The sequence below is a fragment of the Canis lupus genome, chromosome 37 (assembly GCF_003254725.2).
Source record: "Canis lupus dingo isolate Sandy chromosome 37, ASM325472v2, whole genome shotgun sequence".
Classification (NCBI taxonomy): domain Eukaryota; kingdom Metazoa; phylum Chordata; class Mammalia; order Carnivora; family Canidae; genus Canis; species Canis lupus.
Genome location: NC_064279.1, coordinates 7,495,255 through 7,517,543, shown reverse-complemented (window position 1 = coordinate 7,517,543; position 22,289 = coordinate 7,495,255). Strand labels below are relative to the sequence as shown.

The 22,289-nt window shown below is 34.8% G+C and overlaps 2 protein-coding genes across 7 annotated transcripts in view; one reads left to right on the top strand and one right to left on the bottom strand.

Annotated features, from left to right (window-relative positions):
• BOLL (boule homolog, RNA binding protein) overlaps positions 1–18,096 on the top strand; it is a 63,210-nt gene extending 45,114 nt beyond the window's left edge. Inside the window, exons 11-13 of one of the 6 annotated variants that reach the window (XR_004812463.2) lie at positions 2,071–2,207; positions 3,385–3,426; positions 10,973–15,038. Coding sequence is in view for 2 of the 6 variants with exons in the window: in XM_025442003.3 (XP_025297788.1) it covers positions 881–973 (93 nt within the window). In the remaining 4 variants the exon portion in view is untranslated. Of the gene's footprint in view, positions 1–880; positions 977–2,070; positions 2,403–3,384; positions 3,596–10,972; positions 15,039–17,671 lie in introns of those variants that run through there. The other 5 variants (XR_003134497.3, XR_007408825.1, XR_004812464.2 and 2 more) reach the window with 5 other exon arrangements.
• On the bottom strand, positions 11,513–22,218 carry MARS2 (methionyl-tRNA synthetase 2, mitochondrial). Its single transcript, XM_049106559.1, has 2 exons — positions 15,989–22,218; positions 11,513–15,720 (listed from the first exon to the last, which is right to left on the bottom strand). Exon 1 carries the CDS (start codon positions 22,167–22,169, stop codon positions 20,388–20,390), a length of 1,782 nt encoding a protein of 593 aa, XP_048962516.1. The 5' UTR covers positions 22,170–22,218; the 3' UTR covers positions 11,513–15,720; positions 15,989–20,387.
• Between the last annotated feature and the right edge of the window lie 71 nt (positions 22,219–22,289).

Sequence of the window (22,289 nt, the reverse complement as noted above, 5' to 3'; positions counted from 1 at the left end):
CCAACTACTAATCCTGGCATGATTCCCTTTGCCCTGTAAACTATTTTATAAGGGAGTTTTCCTGTTTTCTGCTGCACTTTAATAGTGTTTAATAGGAAATCTGACCTTAGTGCTCTGATTCTCTTCCTAATTTAACAACAACAAAAACCAACAACAAAAACCTGAATGAGTGGTCACTCCCTCCTCTAACTCAAAATCAGGAATACACAGTTTTTTACATTTTATTTTCAAAATCCAAACCTCTTCATGTTCCTAAAATCAAAACAATACCAATGATTTTTCTGATGCTACATGGTCTACTTATTTTTTTTTTTAATTTTTATTTATGTACTTATGATAGTCACAGAGAGAGAGAGAGAGAGAGGCAGAGACACAGGCAGAGGGAGAAGCAGGCTCCATGCATCGGGAGCCTGATATGGGATTCGATCCCGGGTCTCCAGGATCACGCCCTGGGCCAAAGGCAGGCGCCAAACTGCTGCGCCACCCAGGGATCCCCGGTCTACTTATTTTATGTCCCTTTTTCAGCTCACTAACTTCATAAAAATAGTATATCATTTGTCTTTCCATTACCAAATCCTTTTTAAGCTGTATTATATCCTAACCAGATTACTATGGATTTCTTCAAGAGTTCTCTATCTCAGTTTCCATCCTTCAGTCATGAATACAATCTGAATTTAGTCTTTTTTAATCTGAAGTAACTTTTTCCTTCTTAATCACTCTCATCAACTGTTATCCACATCCTTTCCAAATTCCTTACCATTAAATATTATATCCTTCCTTCAGTATTCCCATATTTATCAACCTTAATTATTTATATACAACTATTTCTAGTTCTTTTCTTTGAGCTATAATGAAGCAAGACTGCTCCTGTTCTCTCTAGACATATGAAGTCTTCAAGCAATTCCACTTACATAGAACAGTTTGGCTTCACTTCTCTATTTTTCCTGAGAGTACGAGAGCATATTGCCAATAAGCTGTGAGTAGCTAACCAGGCTTGAATAGCTGTATATTACCAAAAATTTGATTCGTTTACCAGATATTTATTGAGTACCTCCATGTGCTAGCCAGTATTCTGGATATTGAGAATAAAGCAATGAACAATACTGAGTGGTATTGGACAGTATTGAACAAGCCAGAGAAAACCAGCCCAGTCTTTAGAGTTTAACAAACGAGATGATCTTGAACCCTTAGAGTCACGCTGTGCCCAATATAGTAACCACTTGCCACATAAGGCCAATTTCAATTTTAAATTTATTCAAATTAAATGAAATTTAAAACTCTGTTCCTCAAGTGCAACTAGCCACATTTTAAGTGCTAAATAGCCCCATGTGGCTAGTGGCTACCATATTTGACAGTGTCGATATAGAACTTTTGCATCAACAAGTTCTATCAGACAATACTGCTCTCTAGAGATACTGGAACAAATATGGAAAATTTTGAACCTATCTAAAATTTAAAAATATGTCATGGGACAGCTTGGTTACCTAAATTAGTAGCTGGCCCACACTCAAAGTGCCAAAAAGATAGTAGCAACCAGGTGTTTCTTTGACCCAAACTAAATCTTAACACACACACAAAGAAATCTCAGGATGACACAGATACATGGAATTACTCTATTATATGGCTTCCCTACCATTGCCAGGTTGAAGGTACCCTTTGGATTTTGAACGACTTTCTAAATAGCCTTCTGCCAAACCCACTCCCTTTTAAAAGCATGTTTTTAAAACTCACCTAATAATGTTTTCAAAAATAGAAGAAATGTTTTAACTCACTTGTTTCTGTGTTAACCTGTTCCTTATTTTTATATACTAAGCATTGTACTGTGACACTAGATTAGAGGTTGTCTAAAATAGATTGTAAGCTCTCAGAGAGCAGGAAGCACATCTTTCCTGAGTTCTGGAGCCCTCCTTAATCTCTAGTGTCTCACTTCTTAACACTCTAATTAGTGTACATGTTCTGCAAATATTGAGTAAATGTTCATTAATGTCCTATATTTATCTACCCTAACTTGTTCTTTTTCTTACCTGTTCAGTCTTCCTGATCTGTATTTTCTTTCTCTTTGCTTAACAGACAGTGTGGAGCATTCATTATTAAGACAATTGGGCAGCTCTAGTCCAACTCAACTGATTTCTTGTCCAATGATCCTTGTGTGGCCGAGATCCAGCTTCCAACGAACCGGCTAGAAGCTGCCCGTTGTGACACTTAGGGTTAGTTAATACCTCGCCATACTTATTTATTCCATTATAAGCTGTCTAAATTTGATGAAATTTGCTTTTTCAGCTGTTCTACAAAACTGTTTAGGTAGTTGTGGCATGTTGGTTTGTTTATGTGTTAATCTAACTGTAGTGACATTTTCTACATGTTTTATCCATTCCATAAATAATAACCACATTGGTAATAGTGAGGTGTCTCATATTCTCTGCTTTGTGTTATTTCTTTTCCTTTCAGTCCTTTAGAAGTAATGTTTAATAGTATTTGCTATTTATTTTAATATTTGGGATGAGAGGCCTTTTTTTTTTATAAGAGGCCTTTCTAATAGAATTTTAATACTTTCATGCGTTTTAGGATAAGTACATTTGATCTTAATGATTCAATTCCACTACTTATTATTCTTGTCATTTAATATGCTTTTGTCTAAGTTTTTATTTATTTGTTACTGATACTCCTTATTTAATTCTGCTTCTGCCATGGATTTCAAACTTTGAGTAATGTTTATACTTCTTTTTTTATAACATTTTCCAAATATTAGAAACAATTCAACATGATCAGTGTTCTTACTTTTTCATGTGATTAATTTGACTACATTAAACTTTTTCTCTCATATTTGTGATAACACTGCAGCCTTCCTATAAGCCATTTGATATCAAAATTTATATAAGATGGATCACCTACTAGAATTATTTTGATAAAAGAAGAGCTCACCTCTGACATGATTCCATAACACTGACTGATACTCCATTGTATTTTGGTGTTCTCTGAATGCTTTAATCTTTTGAACTTTTCTTCTTATAGTTACCAATATATTCAATTATAGATGTTATTAATATTTAAAAAGATAATTATTTTCATAAAAAGCAAAATTATTTCTCACAACAAAAGAAAACTTTAAATTCTGATTCTAAAGCTAATTCTTATTAGAAAATTGGAAAACAGGTGGGAAGGAAAAGCCACTGTTCAAAAGTTACAGAACAGAGGTTAAGTGTTTTTAATCACTAAAGTTACTGTAATAATATTTTAAAATCCATTGTACATTCATTTGCAGTTCTTTTACTGACTTCCTAATTTTAGGAAAGAAGAGGAAAATCCATAAATATTGGCATTACCCTAATAAATCTATCTTTCCTTTCCCCTTTTCCATCCCCAAATGTATTACATGTTGAACAGCAAAGCAGAAATAAGAGGACTTAGATCCCAAAGATTCTCCTGGTGAGTCAAAGAGAGTGGTTTTTTTGAAACCATAATGAATATGTTTGCCATCCAAGTGGTTTCATGAATAGAGCAGGACTATATGATTATATACTAGCATACAAGTATCCCATGTACATTAATTATTCTCAGTTTTTAGAAACATAAATAAATAAGTCCCACAAAGAAATTTCAAGTTTTTGTTCTGTAAGTAAACATTATTAACCACTGATGTTAGAGATCTTTCAATAGCACTGTCCTTGAGAACAAAAAAAGTTACTGTTTTGATTTTCAAAATGTTAAACATGATGCTAAACAAATCCTGGACTGTTAATAAAAGTTAATGATGTATTATTAGATAAGGAATTTTGATAATAATTGATACCCAAGTGTGTTTCTTCCACAGAGCTGTATAGATTATATGCATACACACATATACTATACATATTTACATATGCAATGTATAAATTATATACATATTCACATTATATATACACATACATATATATAATTCATACATATACATTTTCTTAGAATTTAGCTTTTTTTTGAGAAGCTAATTAAAACTGAAGAATTTATTGTCAACCTATATATATGGAGAACGTCATCAACTTTCTTTATGGCCTAGCCTGACAGACCAGACATGTTACATGTTACTTCTAAAAACATAATGAAAGGGTAAAAATTCTTACAAAAAGTAAGTAAAGCCGATTTTATTTTTTCTTTTTTGTAGTATATCGTCTATAAATAAATTTGAAAAGTTTTTATTTACCTAGTTCCCATTTTGAAAGGCCAATCTGAAGATATCTGAAATTCACTGTGTTAGTGAAATGGATAATATAATAGTACATGTACCAATCAGAAAGTAGTAACTTTGCAATCTGTTTTCCCAAAATCTCTAATACAATCAAGATAGAAAGATGGTAGCATGTCAAAAGATAAAGGATCTTGGAAAACTAAGACCTTAACTTCCTTTCCTGTCAGCTGATTTCAGAAGGTAGCTTAGGAAAAAGAGGTATGATTTCGTTTCTAAAACTGCTTTTACATTTCTGCCAATAATGGCAGTACAATATTTTCAAACAAATTTATACATAACTCCTAGGTGTAGGGAGTGTTTTATGGATTTATGCTATATTTAACTAAAATAATGAATTGAATTTAACTAAAATAATGAATGAATAAAAAATTTTTATATCTTTCCAGAAGTAGTGCTTAGATAGTATTAAAATATAGAATCAAAAGACTAGAAAAGACTTTACAGGGACATCCAATCCAACTTGATATCATGCTTCAACATGCCCTATTGTTAAAATAATAAATTGCTGGCCCCTAGATCTATACTTTGACTAAAATGTATTCTGAAATCTCTAAAGACTCTGGGGAAAGGAGCAAAATTTTCCAAATGATGGGCATAATCGTCAGAATTGGTGCTGTTTCTTTCAACTCTCTTCAGTGTTTTCATTCCTGTGCATAAATTCCCAAAAATATACTATCAGCTCTGTCCTTCCAGGTTGAGTACCACTCTGGTTAGCCAGCTACAGTTATTGCTATTTGTTGGACCTGCTATATGTGTTTTTGTCTCTTTGCTTTATGTATTTCATAAAGTTTTTAATATTTCCTGCATTCTCATGATTAGTCTCAGAAATCAAGTGTCATTCAAAACACATTGTCATTTTTGGCCTTTCCACTTGATAGAATCCTTCTTCAGTTTTCTATATACGGTTATCTTGATACCTACTTTCTGACCTGTCAGGATCTGCAAAATAAAATAGCAGACGTCAATTTTAAATTAGATTAGGGTTTTCTAGTCTTACCATTCTTTTTAGGTATGCTGCTTAAAATAGTATCAACTAAGATAGTACCAAGCCAGACTGAACATGAAGTCATTAAAAATTTTATTTAAGCTAGTAATACCATGTTGACATCTGACGTATTTTTAAGACATGTAATTAAAAATTTTTCCATCTACTGATTTGTCAGTTTTCCACATTTGATATGTATTTCTTAGTTAAAAGAAGCCAATACTTTTTACTAATATTTTGGTACATAATTTTCTTAATGAAGTTAGTATTTGTTAACCTCAGTTTTGCACTTCTGTCAAGCTATGTACCCCATGAGTAAATGTCATTTAGTATTTCTCTAAAGATGAGTCATAAAAGTCTTGATGTACTTCTTTCCTTTGGAAAACAAGGATTTGAGGAGCTGCCTCTCTATCTACTAGGAACTAAATCACTCCCCTTCCTTCCCTACTAAGAGTTTTTTCCCTCACTTCAACCCTCTTATTTATTGGTGTTTATTCCACATCAGAGAAAATTTGGGAGTTCTAGATCTTCACGGTACTTTGAGATATACCTACAAGATTCCGGTATACCTCCAGACCTAAAGAGAGAATTTCTAAAAAGAATGTCCTTTGATTAGACTTATATTTTCCTCATTTCTTCCTTCAAGGAGTAGAAAGGATAAAATATACCTAAGAGAATTTTTATTTCTTGGGGAAAGTAACACTTTTGAGAAGATGGTAATTTTTTTTTCTCTTGCTATTTTGTTTTATAAGGAGAGTCAAGTTTCTGCTCTAAAATCTAAGCTTCAAAATAAATGTCTCAAAAGTTCTTAAGATTTATTTTCTTCCCCTTACCATTAGCAAGTTATGTGGCATTTTCTCTAAATCTTTGTCAATAATAGGTTTCAGTACTATAAAAAGTTCTTTTTGGAAAATTCCAGGCTAAAAATCAAAACTGTTACTCTTCATGTCCCATGAATTCCCTTAAGCCTACTAGTTGTCCTCTTTCAATCTGGAAAGAATCCCGTCTATTCATCTCAATATCTGCTTTCTAACTTGTTTTCTGACTACCATTTCCTTCATGTTTGAATCAATTAAAAAACAACAACAATAACAAAAGTGTGCTAACAATGAGAAAGACCTCCATCTGATTTTTCCCCATTCTGGCTATTAGCATTCTGAGGTACTTCTACTTTCTATTTTGAATAGAATTTCTCCAAATTTTTAGAGACCCTGATTCTTTTCTTATCTACCCAATTCAATTAACTTTCTTGGACTTAAAATGATAGGGTTTAAAGGTATTTACTGTGTAGTTATCATGCAGTCATCTCTGGTTTCATTTTCAAATGTGGCTCTAAACTAAAAGAAAAGAAATACAATCAAGTATACTTAATTTTGGAGAGTTTGCCCCATTCCAACCATATTTAATGATGTTGAAATTCACAGGATAGTCCTACAAAAGATCTACACTGGGCTAAATACAAAATCTAATAATACTAACTTGAGTTCCAGATTTTGGAAATAAAAGCAAGAGAGAAAAAAAGGATCTTTCCTTGCTTCAACTTGCCTAAGAACAGGATAAAAGAATTCCCATTAAACCAAACAATCCAATTTGGTAGAATTTCTAACAGTATAATCTAACCTGAAAGAAAAAATCAGGCAATGTGGGGAAAGAGGTTTTGACTTAAGGAATCCAGCTTAAAAGCAGCTAGTTCACGCTTAAGAGAGTGTCATCCTTGGTTTTCACAGCTTTTTCCTTCTTTCATTTCTGAGCTTATTGGTAGTCTTAAAGCTCCATTTTTCTCACAGTGATTTCCAATAACAGAGTGAGCATTTTGGAAGTATGAAAAAAGAGAAAATCAAGATAGCTTTTGCTTAACATGAAATGTTATATCCTTTTAATCTTCAGTTTCTTTTGCTTTATATATTATAATTATTATAAAAGGAAATTTTAAAAGATGATAATCAGCCAGAGAGTTACTTCTGTGTCTAATTGCTAAAGATAAGATACAACTAGAGAGAATATTTTAGCTAGGACACGTCTTTTTTGTACATCTGTGTCTTATTCTTGATTTCAAAAAGGCTATCCTGTTTCCTCAAAGGATTTCATAGGTACAACCCTAGATTATTACGAAATACATTCTGTATTGCACTTAACAGATTGGTATTTTTGAAGTTAAAAACTTACTTTAAAGATTCTCTGATTTAGGATATAAACCTAACACTATACAACTCATTTATTTAATCACTTGCTTCTTGAAAACTACTGTCTAAATCACTGTCACCTTTGCTTAAATGTTGTATACCCAGTACAAAAATTCAGCTTTCCTATTTTCTTCTAAATGATAAATTATTTGGGAAAATATCTAAAATTCATTCTAAAGATCATTTCTTCAAATAAATCATCTACTTGGTCTTTATTAAACATCTTTCAAATTAAATATATTCATACTCTGTAGGTAAAAGTAACCAACAATATAGTTTTCACTGACATGCTTTAATCTCAGGTCATGCAGTTTCAAAAGAATCTTGTCTCTATAGTTAATAAAGTACAGCTCATTCTATTATAGTAAAACAAACTTATAATTAGGGTCTGTCTGAATAGGGTCATGTGTAAGAATGTAACTACATTTTTTCTCGGAAATAAATACATACTCAGACATTTGCCAACTCCCAATATGAATATTAGCCTAACCTTTTCTGAAATGCGATTATTTGGAATCAGAATAAGGAGTCTTGTTCTCCAGCACTTATTTCCTCTTGAATCTCACTCCTAACTTCACTGATGGTCAGCAGACAGACTTGATTTGATTACCTTTATAGAAATCAAGGCTGTTTACCTATGCGCAAGGTCCTCTGACATCTTAGCAATCATACGAAGTTCTGCTTTCACTTCTGCTCTTTGTAGAAGTCAGAAAGTTCTCGATCTTCTAATCTTTGCTCCAGGTTTTTACTATATGCAGGAATGATATATTCATCATTAAATCAGGATACCTGAGAGTGAAAGGGGGCACTAAAAATAATTAAAATAATATTTGAAATATGCACTTATTAACTAATAAAGAAGTTCATCATATAAATAGACCTATAAAATCATTCTATTCAGACTGTTTTTCAAAAATAAAATTCTAATAAAGGCATAAACCTACACTGTCCATGGGAAATTGAAATGTTGGTAACACTATTAATATTTTACAAAATGAATGTAACATTAAATTGGGATCAAAAAGTATAGTCTGAAAGGGTTTAAACTTTAAGGGATTAAACTTTAAGGGATAGGCCTGAATTCCTCTATTACTTTATTCCTTGAAGCTTTATTTCTGGTTTAGCCACTGAAACTTTGATATACATATAAATTGAATTGTGTTTAGGTCTAAGCCTATTTCCCTACGCTATAAACATGAAATCACAGAATCATATTAACTTGAAAACTAAAAAGTGTACAACTGTGGAATACTATATTAAAGTATTAGTCTTAAAACATTGGTAATTTAACCTTGTAACTAAATTTGCTATATAATAACTAAGTAGTTCTCAAGAAAAGCTTGGATTTGATCATTGTCTTCAATGATTAAAGTCCATAATATTCCTTATAAAAATTGTATTAACTGTCGATAATTTGCTATAAAGTCTTGCTTCAATTATCACATTTTTGCTTACTGTATTATTTCAAAGCAAGAAATAACACCTCATTTTTAAAGCACGTTAAAATTTACAAGCTCTTCACACATATTATCTCATTTTGCCCACTTAATATATATGAGAAATAATCAGGCAACTTTTTATAAGAGAAGTGAGGCTTAGAAAGAATAATTGCCCAAAATGACATTCCTATTAAGTGGCAGAACCCAGACTTTTGATTACTAATAAATTCCACCAGTAGGGAGGCAAGTGATTTCTAGAGAGTAGAGGAGCTGAGAGAAGATCCTTAAAGAACACAAAACTTTTCGGAGATCATTTTTGTCCAAGAGTTATGGACCACTTTTTGTTGAATCACTAAAATCATATACAAATTACATCTTAGACACAAAATGTCTATTCTAATCCCTTAAGCATCTGGGACTCAGGATCAGAAAATATTTCAATTCTAAAGTAAATTATGATAAACATGAAACTGTTTAATCATGCTTTTAGCTAGTAACTGAAGTATGAACAATTTCCTTAACCAAAACAGTGGGAACAGAATTTAATTTCTTAATCAGAAATGTTCTTTAAAAGTGCTGTGTACTTCAGTATTCTTAGAAATCCAAGATGAGAAGGGCCTTTCAAGTTATCTCTGAAAACTTAAAACCCTCTGATATCAACAGATACCTAGAGGTGGTGTCATCAATTCTATATTTTGAGAACATCACACATTTCTGTGTATTATTGGAAGCATAAAGCCCACCAACAAAAATAAACCTTTTGCTGCTTTTCTTCTTCTTTCCATTCTTCTTGCTAGTAACTGCAGTGTAGGCATTTATCAGTCTTTGTACAGACCCTCCATGTATTGTTTGCTATTTAGAGAAAGGGCTATTCTAGTTTTCTTTTTTTACATCCTAATACAGAGGCCAAACTCATGCCACTATTTATACTGATAAAATGTGTGAGTCTAAGATAAATGCATAATTATCATAACTGCCTACTAAAGTCTCCTTAGCTTAAAAGTTTTAACAGTGCCTAAGGTTACATACAGCCTAATGTCACTGGAGTGAATTTTCTCAAACACTGTTTTTGTTAACTATTTTTAACTTATATCTTATGTTTCTTTTCTGGTTAGACTATTTTGTACCCTCCGAAATTATCCTGAAGTGATGTGAATAAACTCTCTGTGTAACCCCACAATTTAAAAACACTTTTAACCTTAGAAGCATTTAGGTTTGATATGCCATAAAATTACCTATTGTTTTTATGACTTAATCCTGATAATTAACCTATTCTATAGCATTGGCAAGTTGTTACATTGTTAGGAGACATGCTCCGAGTCTTGCTAGGTCAGTGGAGTGACATCTGTGCCCATGTCACAGAAAGCACAATATATAATCAACCATGCCTCTTTAGAGAAATTTTACCTTTTATCTTAGAATTTTCAGTTCATCTCCCCTAACTATGTAAGTTGCTTTTTAAGTTTTTAGAAGTATTTGAACACTGGCATTAAATTTCTGTAGTCAGATTCAGGCTGGGCAACTGATTTAGCCTTCATACTACTTCTAAAGTTTTAATCAGCTTTATTAGATAAACTCAAGCTTGATTAATGCATTCTCAAATCACAACATTCAGACACAGACAATTTAAAGCAGATAGAACAAAAGAGATTTTTAGGCGAAAGAATTTGGCTAAACTCTGAGGCTCTGAAGTAGGCATTTACTCATTATAAAAACATCTTAGCTGAAAGTTTCCTATTCTTAACTACCTTGAGCAAAGCAGTATCTTCTATCATTATGCTCAGCAGTGGATCAAATAAAAATCATCTGTTGGAACACAGAGTCTATTCATTGGATGTTTTAAGTACATAAATCTCTTTGAAACATATCTTTACCAAAGTTCAGGGATGACAAAGTATAACCTAATAATTTAGAAATACCATTAGATATGGCCATTCTCAGACCCTTTGTAGTTAGTCTTTGTTATAGCCCAAGGATACAACAGGTTTTAAGGTAGCCCACTATTTATAGTGGGAATTTCCTAAAGCACACCTCTCCTCAGAATAGAGGCCCAGTTAATATTTTCTAAAACTTTCCCTTAATTATAAAATAAGAGCCATTTAAAATGCATTAAAACCCTAATTTTCTTTAAATCTCTTAATAGGAACCAAGGTTATATTCTGTGAGAAGAAGCTTTTCTCAGCCTTCATCTGTAGGTTTGAAACCTCGATATTCTCGAAGCCCACTTTCATCCTAGAAAAGATTTCAGAGCAGAGGATTCAATTCTTACTCCATCTTCCTCTACTGAATCTGTTAAGTAGAGTCTTAGATAACTATTTTATCCAATAATAGAAAACAACTGACCCCACGTGCGGTCTGGTAACAAATATGAGGGGTTTGGATGTGCCTAATGTAAGATGATTTAGCTTTCTTAAGGGCATTAAAGAAATCTTAGTAGCCAGAACATTGGAGGTGCAGGATAAAAATCATGGTTTCCTTTATTAATTTCACACACATTTAAATAACAGACTTATAACTTGTAACAAAGAGAACAAAGGTCATAACTCTATAAAGCAACAAATACAAAAAAATAAAATAAAATAAAATAAAAATAAAGCAACAAATACCTTGAGAAAGTTTGAAAAATTTTGTCATTATCTGGCTATCTTATGAACATGATAATGTAAATAAGCACTTAAAAACATTTTTGGTGTTTGGATTTTTCAGATTTATTCCAGATGTTTCATTATTTGTAGACATAACCATGGCATATACAGAATATACATAGCAACAGGCCGTTGTTGTAATATAGCAAATTTTAAAAAACACTATCTTGCTGGGGAGATAATGGGATTCTAGCTTCCACATCATTTTGGCTTTGCTGTATTTAAGTTTGTATATATTTTACTTACATAAAATACTTTTTTATAAAACAAACTCTAGATTTACATTAGAAATTTTGACAGATATTAATACATGTGAAGATCATTTATATATATAATATCTGGAATTGTCATATTATGACCGTTTATTTTATACCAGTTACTATGACCAGAGTAGACACTGTTCTTAAACGTGCTTAAATAGATCTCTATATCTATTCTGACCCTCTTTTGTCATTCACACCAAAAGTGTAAGGGTTCTTATAGCATCTCAGCAAGGGGTATAAGCATTCACTGCATATATCATGTCAGATTCAATACATATTTTTTTCCTTTAACACTGTGACAATATCGTTTTTCCTTTTTATCTTTTCATTCAGGTCTTAGTTTGTGAGCTTTCTAGGCTTTCAAAACGTTAACTTTCAATGAACTTAACCCATAACATTGTATTTCACCTTTTAAATACAAAGACACTATGGCTGCTCTTACATAAGTTTTTTATGATTAAGAAATGCAACACTTGGTTAAAATTTAAAAATGGCCATGCCAACTTTTCTTTAAATGCTGCCTGCTTAATGTATGTCCCAACTTTCTTCTGTAAAACATTATATTCCTTATATACAAGCCTGGATTAATAATAAAACAATTAAAAGTAAGATAAATAAGCAACATTTAAACTGACTACATGTAATTTTATCTAGTATTTCTTGAAATTTGATTGCACAATACTAGAAAAGAGTCTTATTTTTCTCACTATTTTGATTTCGTGTCTATTACAAAACCTAAAGCTAGTTTGCACTTCTGTTGAAAAGAGTAAGAATTATATATTAAAACCTTCTATAACGTTAGGAAGGTAACCCAATTATAACAATTTTTTTATCTTGCCTCATAAAGAATAATGAATTATCCATTGATGTATCTTCTTTTTGGGTATATTGCCAAAATGTTTCTGGGCTAAAATATCTATGTAAAGAAATAAAATGTAATAACATAGTTATATAAATTATTCTGGCACATCCTAAGACCACTCCAGCTATTGAGAATATTTTATTTTGCTACCTTTATTATGAAAGTAACATGCTATGTGTTAACGTCTAGTATTCTATAATTAGAGCTGTAGGCAAAAGTATCATGAAACATTCTATTTAATACTCCACTTGTCTGGCATTTTCATTTTAATCCCATATTTGATATTCAGGCTTATTTGGTATATACCAAGGCATTATTTTTTCTAAAACTTTTGTAAGTTTCAAGAATCCAAGAGTAACTGCATTTTCCTTCAGAGAAAGATTTCTATTTGAAGTGTTTTTCTTAGCTAATTTATTTTAGGCAATTTTACACTTAACCAAAAGGTCATGATGCACTTTCACAGTACATTAATTCAACTCTATAAAGATGAGACTATTTTATTTTTCTCTCCAGATATAAATTACAGAAAAATGGAGATAATATGAAAGTCATTAATATACAACAGCAACAAACCCCCAAAACCCTGTTATGCTTAAATTGTGATATTTGGCTCTTATTTTATAGGGAACTTAAGATACCAATAATAGCAAAAACAGCTGTAATAGCTTTTAAGAGGTAAATGTTCTAGCTTTTAACTACCAAGGTCCTTTTTTTGCTGCAAGTTAGGATATCAAAATGGACAGAGATATGGAGACTAAACCCTCATCTTTAGCCTCATAGATTCTGAAATGACCAATGATAATATATAAAGGAAATGCTTAATCAACACAAAAAGTATTACCAAAAAAGCATTTTTTTCCTTTGATGTTTTGGAGAAAACATCTAAAGGATAATAATTTTAAAGTATACATCAATAATTTGAGATGGTTTTAATAATTTCAATGTGTTTCTTGCTAATCATATTTAAGATCTTTGTTTTAACATGTCTAACTTTGGTATCAAAGCAAAGCAAATTATATAATATATCCACTTAAATATTTTTAGCAACACATAAAATAAACTTTCTAAAATCTTTATTAGTATCTGATTATGCAAATTATTTTTAAAAGATACTAATATAAAGTAAATTGTTCCTGTACTATCCAAATGCTGGCCATTAAGGTTAACCTTAGGATTATTTTATTTAGGCTATATACAACTGTTTGTGAGAACAGTTTTCAATTAAAATAACACATACATCCTAATGTCTGTGACAAAGGAAAAATGAAAATAAATTCAACAATCCTATGTTTACCAGTTAGATTTTCATGCCTGTGCCCTGTGTGTCTATCTTTAGAGAATTATTTAAAACTCTTGAACTCAAACTTAACCTACCTTCACATATGAATATTTAAAACAGCTACCTCTACAGACTTACCAACGATGGGTTTTGATAACTTGGTTGACCTTGGTAGTCTCCTTCTCACCACTCTTGATGTTAGGCAGTAAGTTTTCGCTACTTTTCCTTTGCTTTTCTGAGATCAGGTTGATTTCCTAATTTTTACACTTAGCTATACACAGTTAGTTATACATTTATATTGGGTTTTGTGCCCCAGAATGGATAGCTCTACTTTTAGATGGTCTCCATAGATTATGGAAAAGGGAAGAAGTCCCATATTTCTCCTTAGGATAGAAAACTAATTTTATGACATCAGTTACATCCAAAAATATTTTACTTAAAATGTTATGAATTAACTACCTTCTAGAGGCTGATTTTTATGTGGGCAACATTTAAATAAAAATCTTTCTAGTTTGAGGATTATTAACTAATAATTATTTTTTAAAGCTAGGTCAGACAATGTCATAACGAACATAAACATTTTTTCCTTTATATTTAGCAAAAATACTCCTTCCATATTTTAAATGGTGTGAAAATCTAACCATCAGTTTTCGTGCAATGAACCATACATACTATCAATAATTCATTTCTGTGCTTAAAGTCTTCTCTATAAATACCAAAATGGGCTTCTTATACATTGTTACTTGATTTTTATTTAGTTACATTCCAGGGATGAGTTATAAAATGAAACTGAACTGAGGAATAAAAGGTTTACTTTTTAAAAATGTAGGGAGTTTCCAGCAAATAAGTTTTATAGAAATTTAAATATAAAAAGTTAATGCAGTAAATTCAGGATTGAAGATTCTTTGCTTAATGTGAAAGCCTTTGTAAACTGCTTTAGTAAGTAATTTTTTAAAGACAACCTAAAAAATGCTATATATTTTTTATAACACACCAGTGTGATTATATTAACAAGTCATATTCTACATGCAAAAAATACCAAAAAGGCACCCATCGTGCCTTGCTAACTTGGGACTTTGTAAAACTTGGATTTAAACCTAATTCTGAAGAAATTATTTAAAAAAAAAAAAAAGATGGAGGTGTTCTTGGCTCCCAAGTTAGCAAGGACTTTAATACTTTTTTATACATTTTTAAAAATACAATTTAAATGATAGCTTAGAGACCTATATAAACATAGGTTTTATCACATTTCTTCAAGGTGTAGCCCATGTCCAACCTAATACCTACATTTCATTAAAAATGTAAAATATGACATTTTGTGCGGTTCCTAATAAAATCTCTAATTAGGGGGAATTAGAACATGCCTTGACTTGTGTATGAGATAACTAACCAGGAATTATTCAGTAGGTGGCCCATTAGCTAATGGGGTGATACTTGCTTTGGTAATAACTAGAGTCAAAGGGCATTTAATCTGGTTTCTGCAGGCTTATTAGGAAAGACATTGTAAGAATACAGTAATAAATGTTCAGTAAATTCATAGAACTTAAAATTGTTAAATAGATGAGTCTTTTCGTAAGTTCATCTGTATTAAAACTAAAACTGTATGTATGAAATGAAAAAGTTTCAGTGTTTGTGAGCTCTAATAAAATTCTCTGGCTTTGTTACTATAATAGTCCATTGAAATAAAACTTTTGAATATTGATATGTTTTCATGTTTAGAGATTAATGTGTACTTACATTATTAGTAAAATAGTATTTTCAAAATACTTAGATTCAGAAATTTACGATAGTATACTTCCCTTTAGAGGAGAATTGTTGGATTCAAGAATTTGGAACAGTGTTCTGAAATAAGAAAGTAATCTTAAGGAAAAAGAAAGAGAGACTATAGAGTTATTAAAATTTTAACAATTTATACCAGCACACATAAGTAGGCTTAGGATATAAAGGAAACTACTGAAAGCAACTGAGAAATATAACATATTTCATGATAAAGGTGTATTTTTTCTAAATTTCTGTTTTGGCACTCATCTATTTCATAATCTAGCGATCAAGAATAATTCCTCATTTTGAAACACTCATTGCTCTATTTCAATTAAGGGTTCTTACTTACACTTTAGGTCTTCAGATCTTTGGTTCTGATTATATTGCTTCCTCTAACCCCATAATACAGTGCCCTTAGTATACTCAGTGAGATTGATTGTGGTGTTAGTGCTGCAGCTCTGGCATCAAGACAAGTCTGAGTCTAGGCTCTTCTATTTTACAAGCTATAACCTTAGCCAAATTACTTAATCTCTCTGTGCCCCAACTTCTCATCAGCTAAGGAGAAAAAGAAAAATACTTCAGAGTTGATGGGAAAAGATGAGAGAACACAATCAAGGAACATAGAACCACTGGTTTTCTCCCTTCACCTTTATTACTGAACAATGAAAAAATCTGGCAGAATGATCATGGGATTCTCCCCTTTTAATAATCCAAAGAGAGAAGATTTACTGAATAGGTATATTTGCTGGCATTTCTATTTAAAAAGCACGTTATTTTCACAGAGGCATATTTGGAAAAAGTCAAAGTTTTAGAGTCATAAAACCATACCTGCGATAAGATTTTTATTTTTTTCTACACTTAACAGTAATCAATGATACACTTGGTAGTGAACAGTAAAGACTGAAGTACTAACATCTAGTGTAAGTTTTTACTTTCTCATTGCCTGGTTTCTCTGAACTCATGAATGGCGATTTCATTTTTTTGCAGACTTGAACATTTCTTGTTATTTTCAATTTTACCCTTTTACCTTTTGAGAATATGTTGTTAGATCATACAAGTTCCTAAGTGTTATAACCTGTTGGTGCATTACTACTTTTATATTAAGTCTCGCTTTATCTTTAGTAATGGTTTTCCCTCAATATAGACTGTCTACTAATATTACAATACCAGCTTTCTTTTCATTTATTTATATGCCTGTTGTTTCTTCATGTCTCATTTTCTAAGTATATACCTTCTAAGTACATATAACTATTTAAGCATTAAAAAACTAAGCATAAACATTGCTGTCTTTTGACAGAAGGTTCATTCTATGTTTATTACAATTCTGAAATATTTGTAATTATACTTATTTCTATGTCTTATTATAGGTTTTCTTTTACCATATTTTTCATTTTTCTTTGCCCTTTTTTCTCCTTCCTGTCTTATGTTGGATTGAGTTTTAACATTTCTTTTTATCTGGCTTAAAAGAAACACATTCTATTTGTACTGTTTTAGTGATTTAACCCAAAGTGTATAACATTCTTATTAACTTTATATTTTTAGTATTTATAATTTTTAACCAAAAGATTCTTCTAGGCTAGTTCAAAGGAAGCCAAATTACTGAAATTATATTAATGTTTTCTAAACTAAAAGTTATTACACTTTTTAAAATATTTTAATCACGAAAAAATGTGTAATTGGTCATATTTTTATGGACTCTACTAAGAACAAATTCTAATCTTTAACAGTCAATCATAAACTAATTTTTGAAGGCTCATCTTCATCTTAAATCCCACAAACCAGTGAATGTCAACTAATGAAGAGTACATGCACAAGGCATGGCCTTAGGAATGGTATATAAGGAGAACAGTACCATTTTCCCCATACTGTACACTAAGAAAGGTGGCATCATCCACTTCAGTTATTCCTAGAGCTGTCCCTCCGGCTTACCCAGTGAATCTTCCAGGTCCTCTGCAGATGTTTCATCCAAAAATCCTTCATGACTTGAAGACAGGGCTCACCTTTCCTTGGAGCTATAATTTTCTTCTTGTAGATGGTGCACTTGGTTTCCTGAAACATCCTGACATCTCACACCTTCCTGTTAAGTGAGGAGCTGTAGACTTTAAATAATCTATGGTGAGTAATCCGTGCTATCAACCAAATGGTGAAATTCAATTAATAGCCAAGGACAGAACTTCTGTACTTCTGTCTCACCTTACTTTGACAGTCTAAGTATGGCTAAAATTCTCAATAGCTATTCTTTTTTTTTTTTTTAATATTTATTCATTAAAGAGACGGGGGGAGAGAGAGAGGTAGAGACAGAGGGAGAAGCAGGCTCCCCATGGAGCAGGGAACCCCATGCAGGACTCGATCCCAGGACCCTGGGATCACAACCTGAGCCAAAGGCAGACGCTTAACCTTTCTGTCAAAGGATCCACAAGATGTCCTCTCTGAGAAGTACGTGTACTCCAGTTTTAAGTTTCATCTATCCTCCACTTGCCATTCCTAAACTGCTGGATCAAATTGAACATATCAACTAAGTAGCCAAAGGTTATTTGCTTTACCTATCCTGCCTCCAACAGAGAATCCAACTGGTTCACCTTCTACTGAGTAACTCAGATCCACACTTCCTCACTCAAAGTATCTGGTCTTTTATGTTAATTATGCCCTGTCCTCTTTGATATGTCTATTTTCTTGTGCCCTTGGGTAACATAAATATTCTGGTAGCCAGGTAAATGTCTGTACAAATGACAGTCTGCACAAAGGAACTCCATTACACCCAGCAAGCCAAGGTCCAGTGTATTGACCAGCACTAGACCATAGGAAAGAACATTCAAGTGGAAGAGTGTCTCTCCTTTCATGATAAGTTCAGTAAGACTGCTATAAGAGCACTTCAAAGGCAGAGGTTATTATCATTCCACTGGTTTTCCAAGTCTGTTTTTGTTCATTTGCATAAACACATCTGATCTCTTTCACCACTCTGCTCTATCCAGCCCTAGCAGATACTATTCTCCCTTCTAGACCTGAGTAATCAGCCCTACTAATCCCAGCAGATAAGTAGAATATGTCATGTGGAAAGCCCAGGATTCCATTATGAAGAATAAGGAAGGTCTGGAGGAACATTTGTTGAAATGGTCCTTCCCCTTTAGAATGCTTTCAAGGATTCTTTCCTAAGCAATGTTCCCAAGCAGTGTTTCCAAGCAACAATGTGGTTGTGCTCTCACCACATTGATTAATGAACAGAAACCGGAGCTGAATAGTAGCACCTAGAATAAATCTGGGGGAACTACCAGCACAATAGTTTACCTCATAATAAGCCCTCTCTGCTTGCTACCATGCTTAAAGTGGATATTTCAAGGCAAGTTCTCCTTTTAAACTCCGGCCTACCTATCCAATTACCTATGACATATAATGCTGGCTTACTGTGTTGTAGTCATTGTATAAATTGATACCTTAACATCTCTCTGTGATGTTCTCTTATGGAGCCTTGGAGAGATCCCTAAATCCAGTTTGAGATTCCTGGAGCATTGATCATTTCCTCCCTTCACCATCACCTTCAACAAATTCAACAGATCTAAATAAGGTACTCAAAAACTTTTAAACTTTAATAACTTAAGAAAGCAAAAAAAAAAAGTAAAAAGTACTTGAAAGTAAATGTATTAACATTTATAACTATTCACACAATGTCTGTCTTGTATCATAGATTCTGATTGACCAAAAGAAATTATAAAAAGTAAATTCTGTATGTGGTGACATAATTATAACTAAGAAATAAAAAAAATATAACCACTCTGAACTATTTACAGATTTCTTAAATCGTATGTGTAAACTTAATGTTATTAAAGTTTAAAATTTTTAACATGCCAACTACCTCGAGAGCTTTATAATTTATCACAGATGGTCCAAACAAATTTGGTAAGTTTACTTATTAGACTACTAAATATTAATAAAGGAAATGTCCTTTTTCAGTAGTGAAAAAAACAGGATTCTGATCTTTTTATTGCTTTGTGTGAAACTGCAGTGGCTACAGTTATCCCTTATTTTAAGAAAAACAATAAAAAATTTTTCTCTAAATTTAAATTCTGCATAATTAGAAAGCAGAAAACTGAATTTCTTCTAAATATTCTGAAATGTCATTGTCAAGTAATTATTTGAGACTTTAGAGCCATCTACTGGTTGACATATAATGTTACAAAGCACAACTATTAGACTATTAACAAAGTACAGAGTTACAGTTTTAAGAACTGAAAATACGAACATGGGCAAAAACCATCTAGTTGAGGACAATGGCTTTTAAAGGTTTAATTAAAAAAAATCTTTTTAATAGGAAACCCAATATACATAACAAAATTGGTCTATTCTGTAAAAGCTGAGGTAGGGGAGCCTCCAACCCCCACTCTCCACTAACTTGCCCAGCAGAGGCCAGGCCAATGAAAAGCCATAAGAGGTAGTCTGGGCAAATAACATTAATTGTGGCTTGGAAGGAGGCACAAGGAGAAGGAATAGTATCAGCAAAGTTGTCTCTTCCCCATCTTTACCTTGGAGACATCTTAGAGACATTGGTGTGCAAAGGATAGTGGTTAATGGGTACAGAAAACTGAAGAGTAGGGGGGTAGGCACCTGAAAGGTGACAAACCTCTTTTCACAGGGACATGGTTTATGTGCTCATATGATGCAACACTTTAGAAAACATTAGTATAACTTTCCTGAAAATGCAAAATAAGAAACACATTTGCTTTTTTATCAGAAGCCAATTAAGAACTAAGTTTCTAGGTCCGATGGGCTTTTACTAGCCAGGCCCTGGACTGGTCTAGTCTTGGAAACAAGAGCCCAGTTTCAGGTCCCAGCCTCCTCCCTTCAAAAGGACATGGATATCCATAGAATCGAGGCAAGAAAAAGAGCTCTCCAAGGCCCCTCTCTGTGGCAGAGACTCCCAACCTGGATAGCAGCTTATCAGCTAGGCTTGGGGTGACAGGCTGGAGCAAAGTTCCAAAGACTCGTAAACATTCCAAGGCCACATGAAGCACGGTACCCAGCCAGGGGGCATCCACTGGGCTCTCCCAGCTCAACTTCCATGGTGCGTGCCTTTGGACAAAGCCGTTAGTTTGCCGGACACAGCTGGACACGGCCTCCAGAGCCTTATAGATCTGGAAGTTATCGTAATGCTCGGCTACCTGCCTGGGCAAGGTGGCCACTGCGTTCACCAAGGCGTAGTCCTCAGCCTGAGCGCGAGCCGATGGCCCCGCCACCCCTGGCGCAGGGGGAAAGCAGTTGGCGCAGAAAACCGGGTATGTCCCGGAAGGATTTATTCTGTTGGCAGTGCACCGGTTCAGGAGGCCTCCCAGAGCATCTGCCAGCTCTGAATCTAGCAACTTAACCACCTTTTCATCATAGTAATCACAGTCCCAGTTGGGGACGCCCTGCCGAAGAAGAAAGTATCGGAAGCCATCCACAGTATAGCGATCGAGGCAAGTCTTGGGGTCCACCACGTTACCCAAGCTTTTGGACATCTTTTGGCCACAGACCGTCCAGTGGGAGTGGACGTAGATGCGATGAGGTGGGCTCATGCCGGCCCCTAGGAGGAGCGCAGGCCAATAGATAGCATGGAACTTGAGAATGTCCTTACCTATGATATGAGAGGTGGCTGGCCACCAAGCTCTGAACTCCGCGTTCGGGTAGCCAATTACGGTAAGGTAGTTGACCAGGGCATCCAGCCACACGTAGATGGTCTGCGAATCGTCCCCGGGCACGGGAATGCCCCAGTGCAGGTGGCTGCTCCTTCGAGAGACCGACAGGTCCGGCAGCTCCTCCTCCAGCCACTGGAGAACTGCGAGACGAAACGGCTCGGGAGTGACTGCCTGCGGGTCGTCCCGCAGCCACCGCCGAAGCGGCTCTCGGAACTGGGAAAGCCTGAAAATGTAGTTTTCTTCCTTGGTCCAGGATACGGGATGCCCACTCTCCAGAGACACAGGACACGCATCCCCCGACGGGCCCGGCTGCCGGGTGACCTTGGCCTCGGGCAGGAAGCACTCTTCGGAGGCGCAATACCAGCCCTCATAGAGCCCCTTGTAAAGCAGACCCCGGGCCTCCAGCAAGCCCCAGAAGTGCTGCACGGCGACCCGGTGCCGGGCCTCGGTGGTGCGGACGAAGTCGGTGGAGGAGACGCCAGCCTCCCGGAAAAGCTGCTGGAACTGGGCAGACACTCGGTCGCAAAGCTCGGCGGGGGCCAGGCCCGCGGCGGCCGCTGCCTGTTGAATCTTCAAGCCGTGCTCGTCGGTGCCAGTGGAGAATCGCGTGGCGGCCGCGCTGGGGACTCGCAGGCGACGGTGGCGGCACAGGGCGTCCGCCAGCAGCGCCGAGTACAGGTGTCCGATGTGTGGCGCCGCGTTCACGTAGAAAATGGGTGTCGTGAAGAAGGCGCGGGCGCCGGGGGCATCGTCGCGCACACCGAGAGGGCCCGAGCTGCAGTGGCGCGGGCCGCAGGAGCCCGGGACCGACACCCCGCTCGCCCGCCGGCGGCCGAGCAGCCGCAGGGCACGAACGCGCAGCATGATGCCGGCGGGGCCGCGGCGGCGGAGGCGGCGTGGGGGCGCACGTGTGAGGGGCGCATGCGCAGCCGGGGCGCGCGGCCGCTTCCGGTCGGCGGGCCAGCCAATGAGGCGGGGCGTTCG

Excerpts from the sequence above, each read along its gene's own strand:
- MARS2 (XM_049106559.1), bottom strand. The coding sequence starts at position 22,169 with ATGCTGCGCGTTCGTGCCCTGCGGCTGCTCGGCCGCCGGCGGGCGAGC.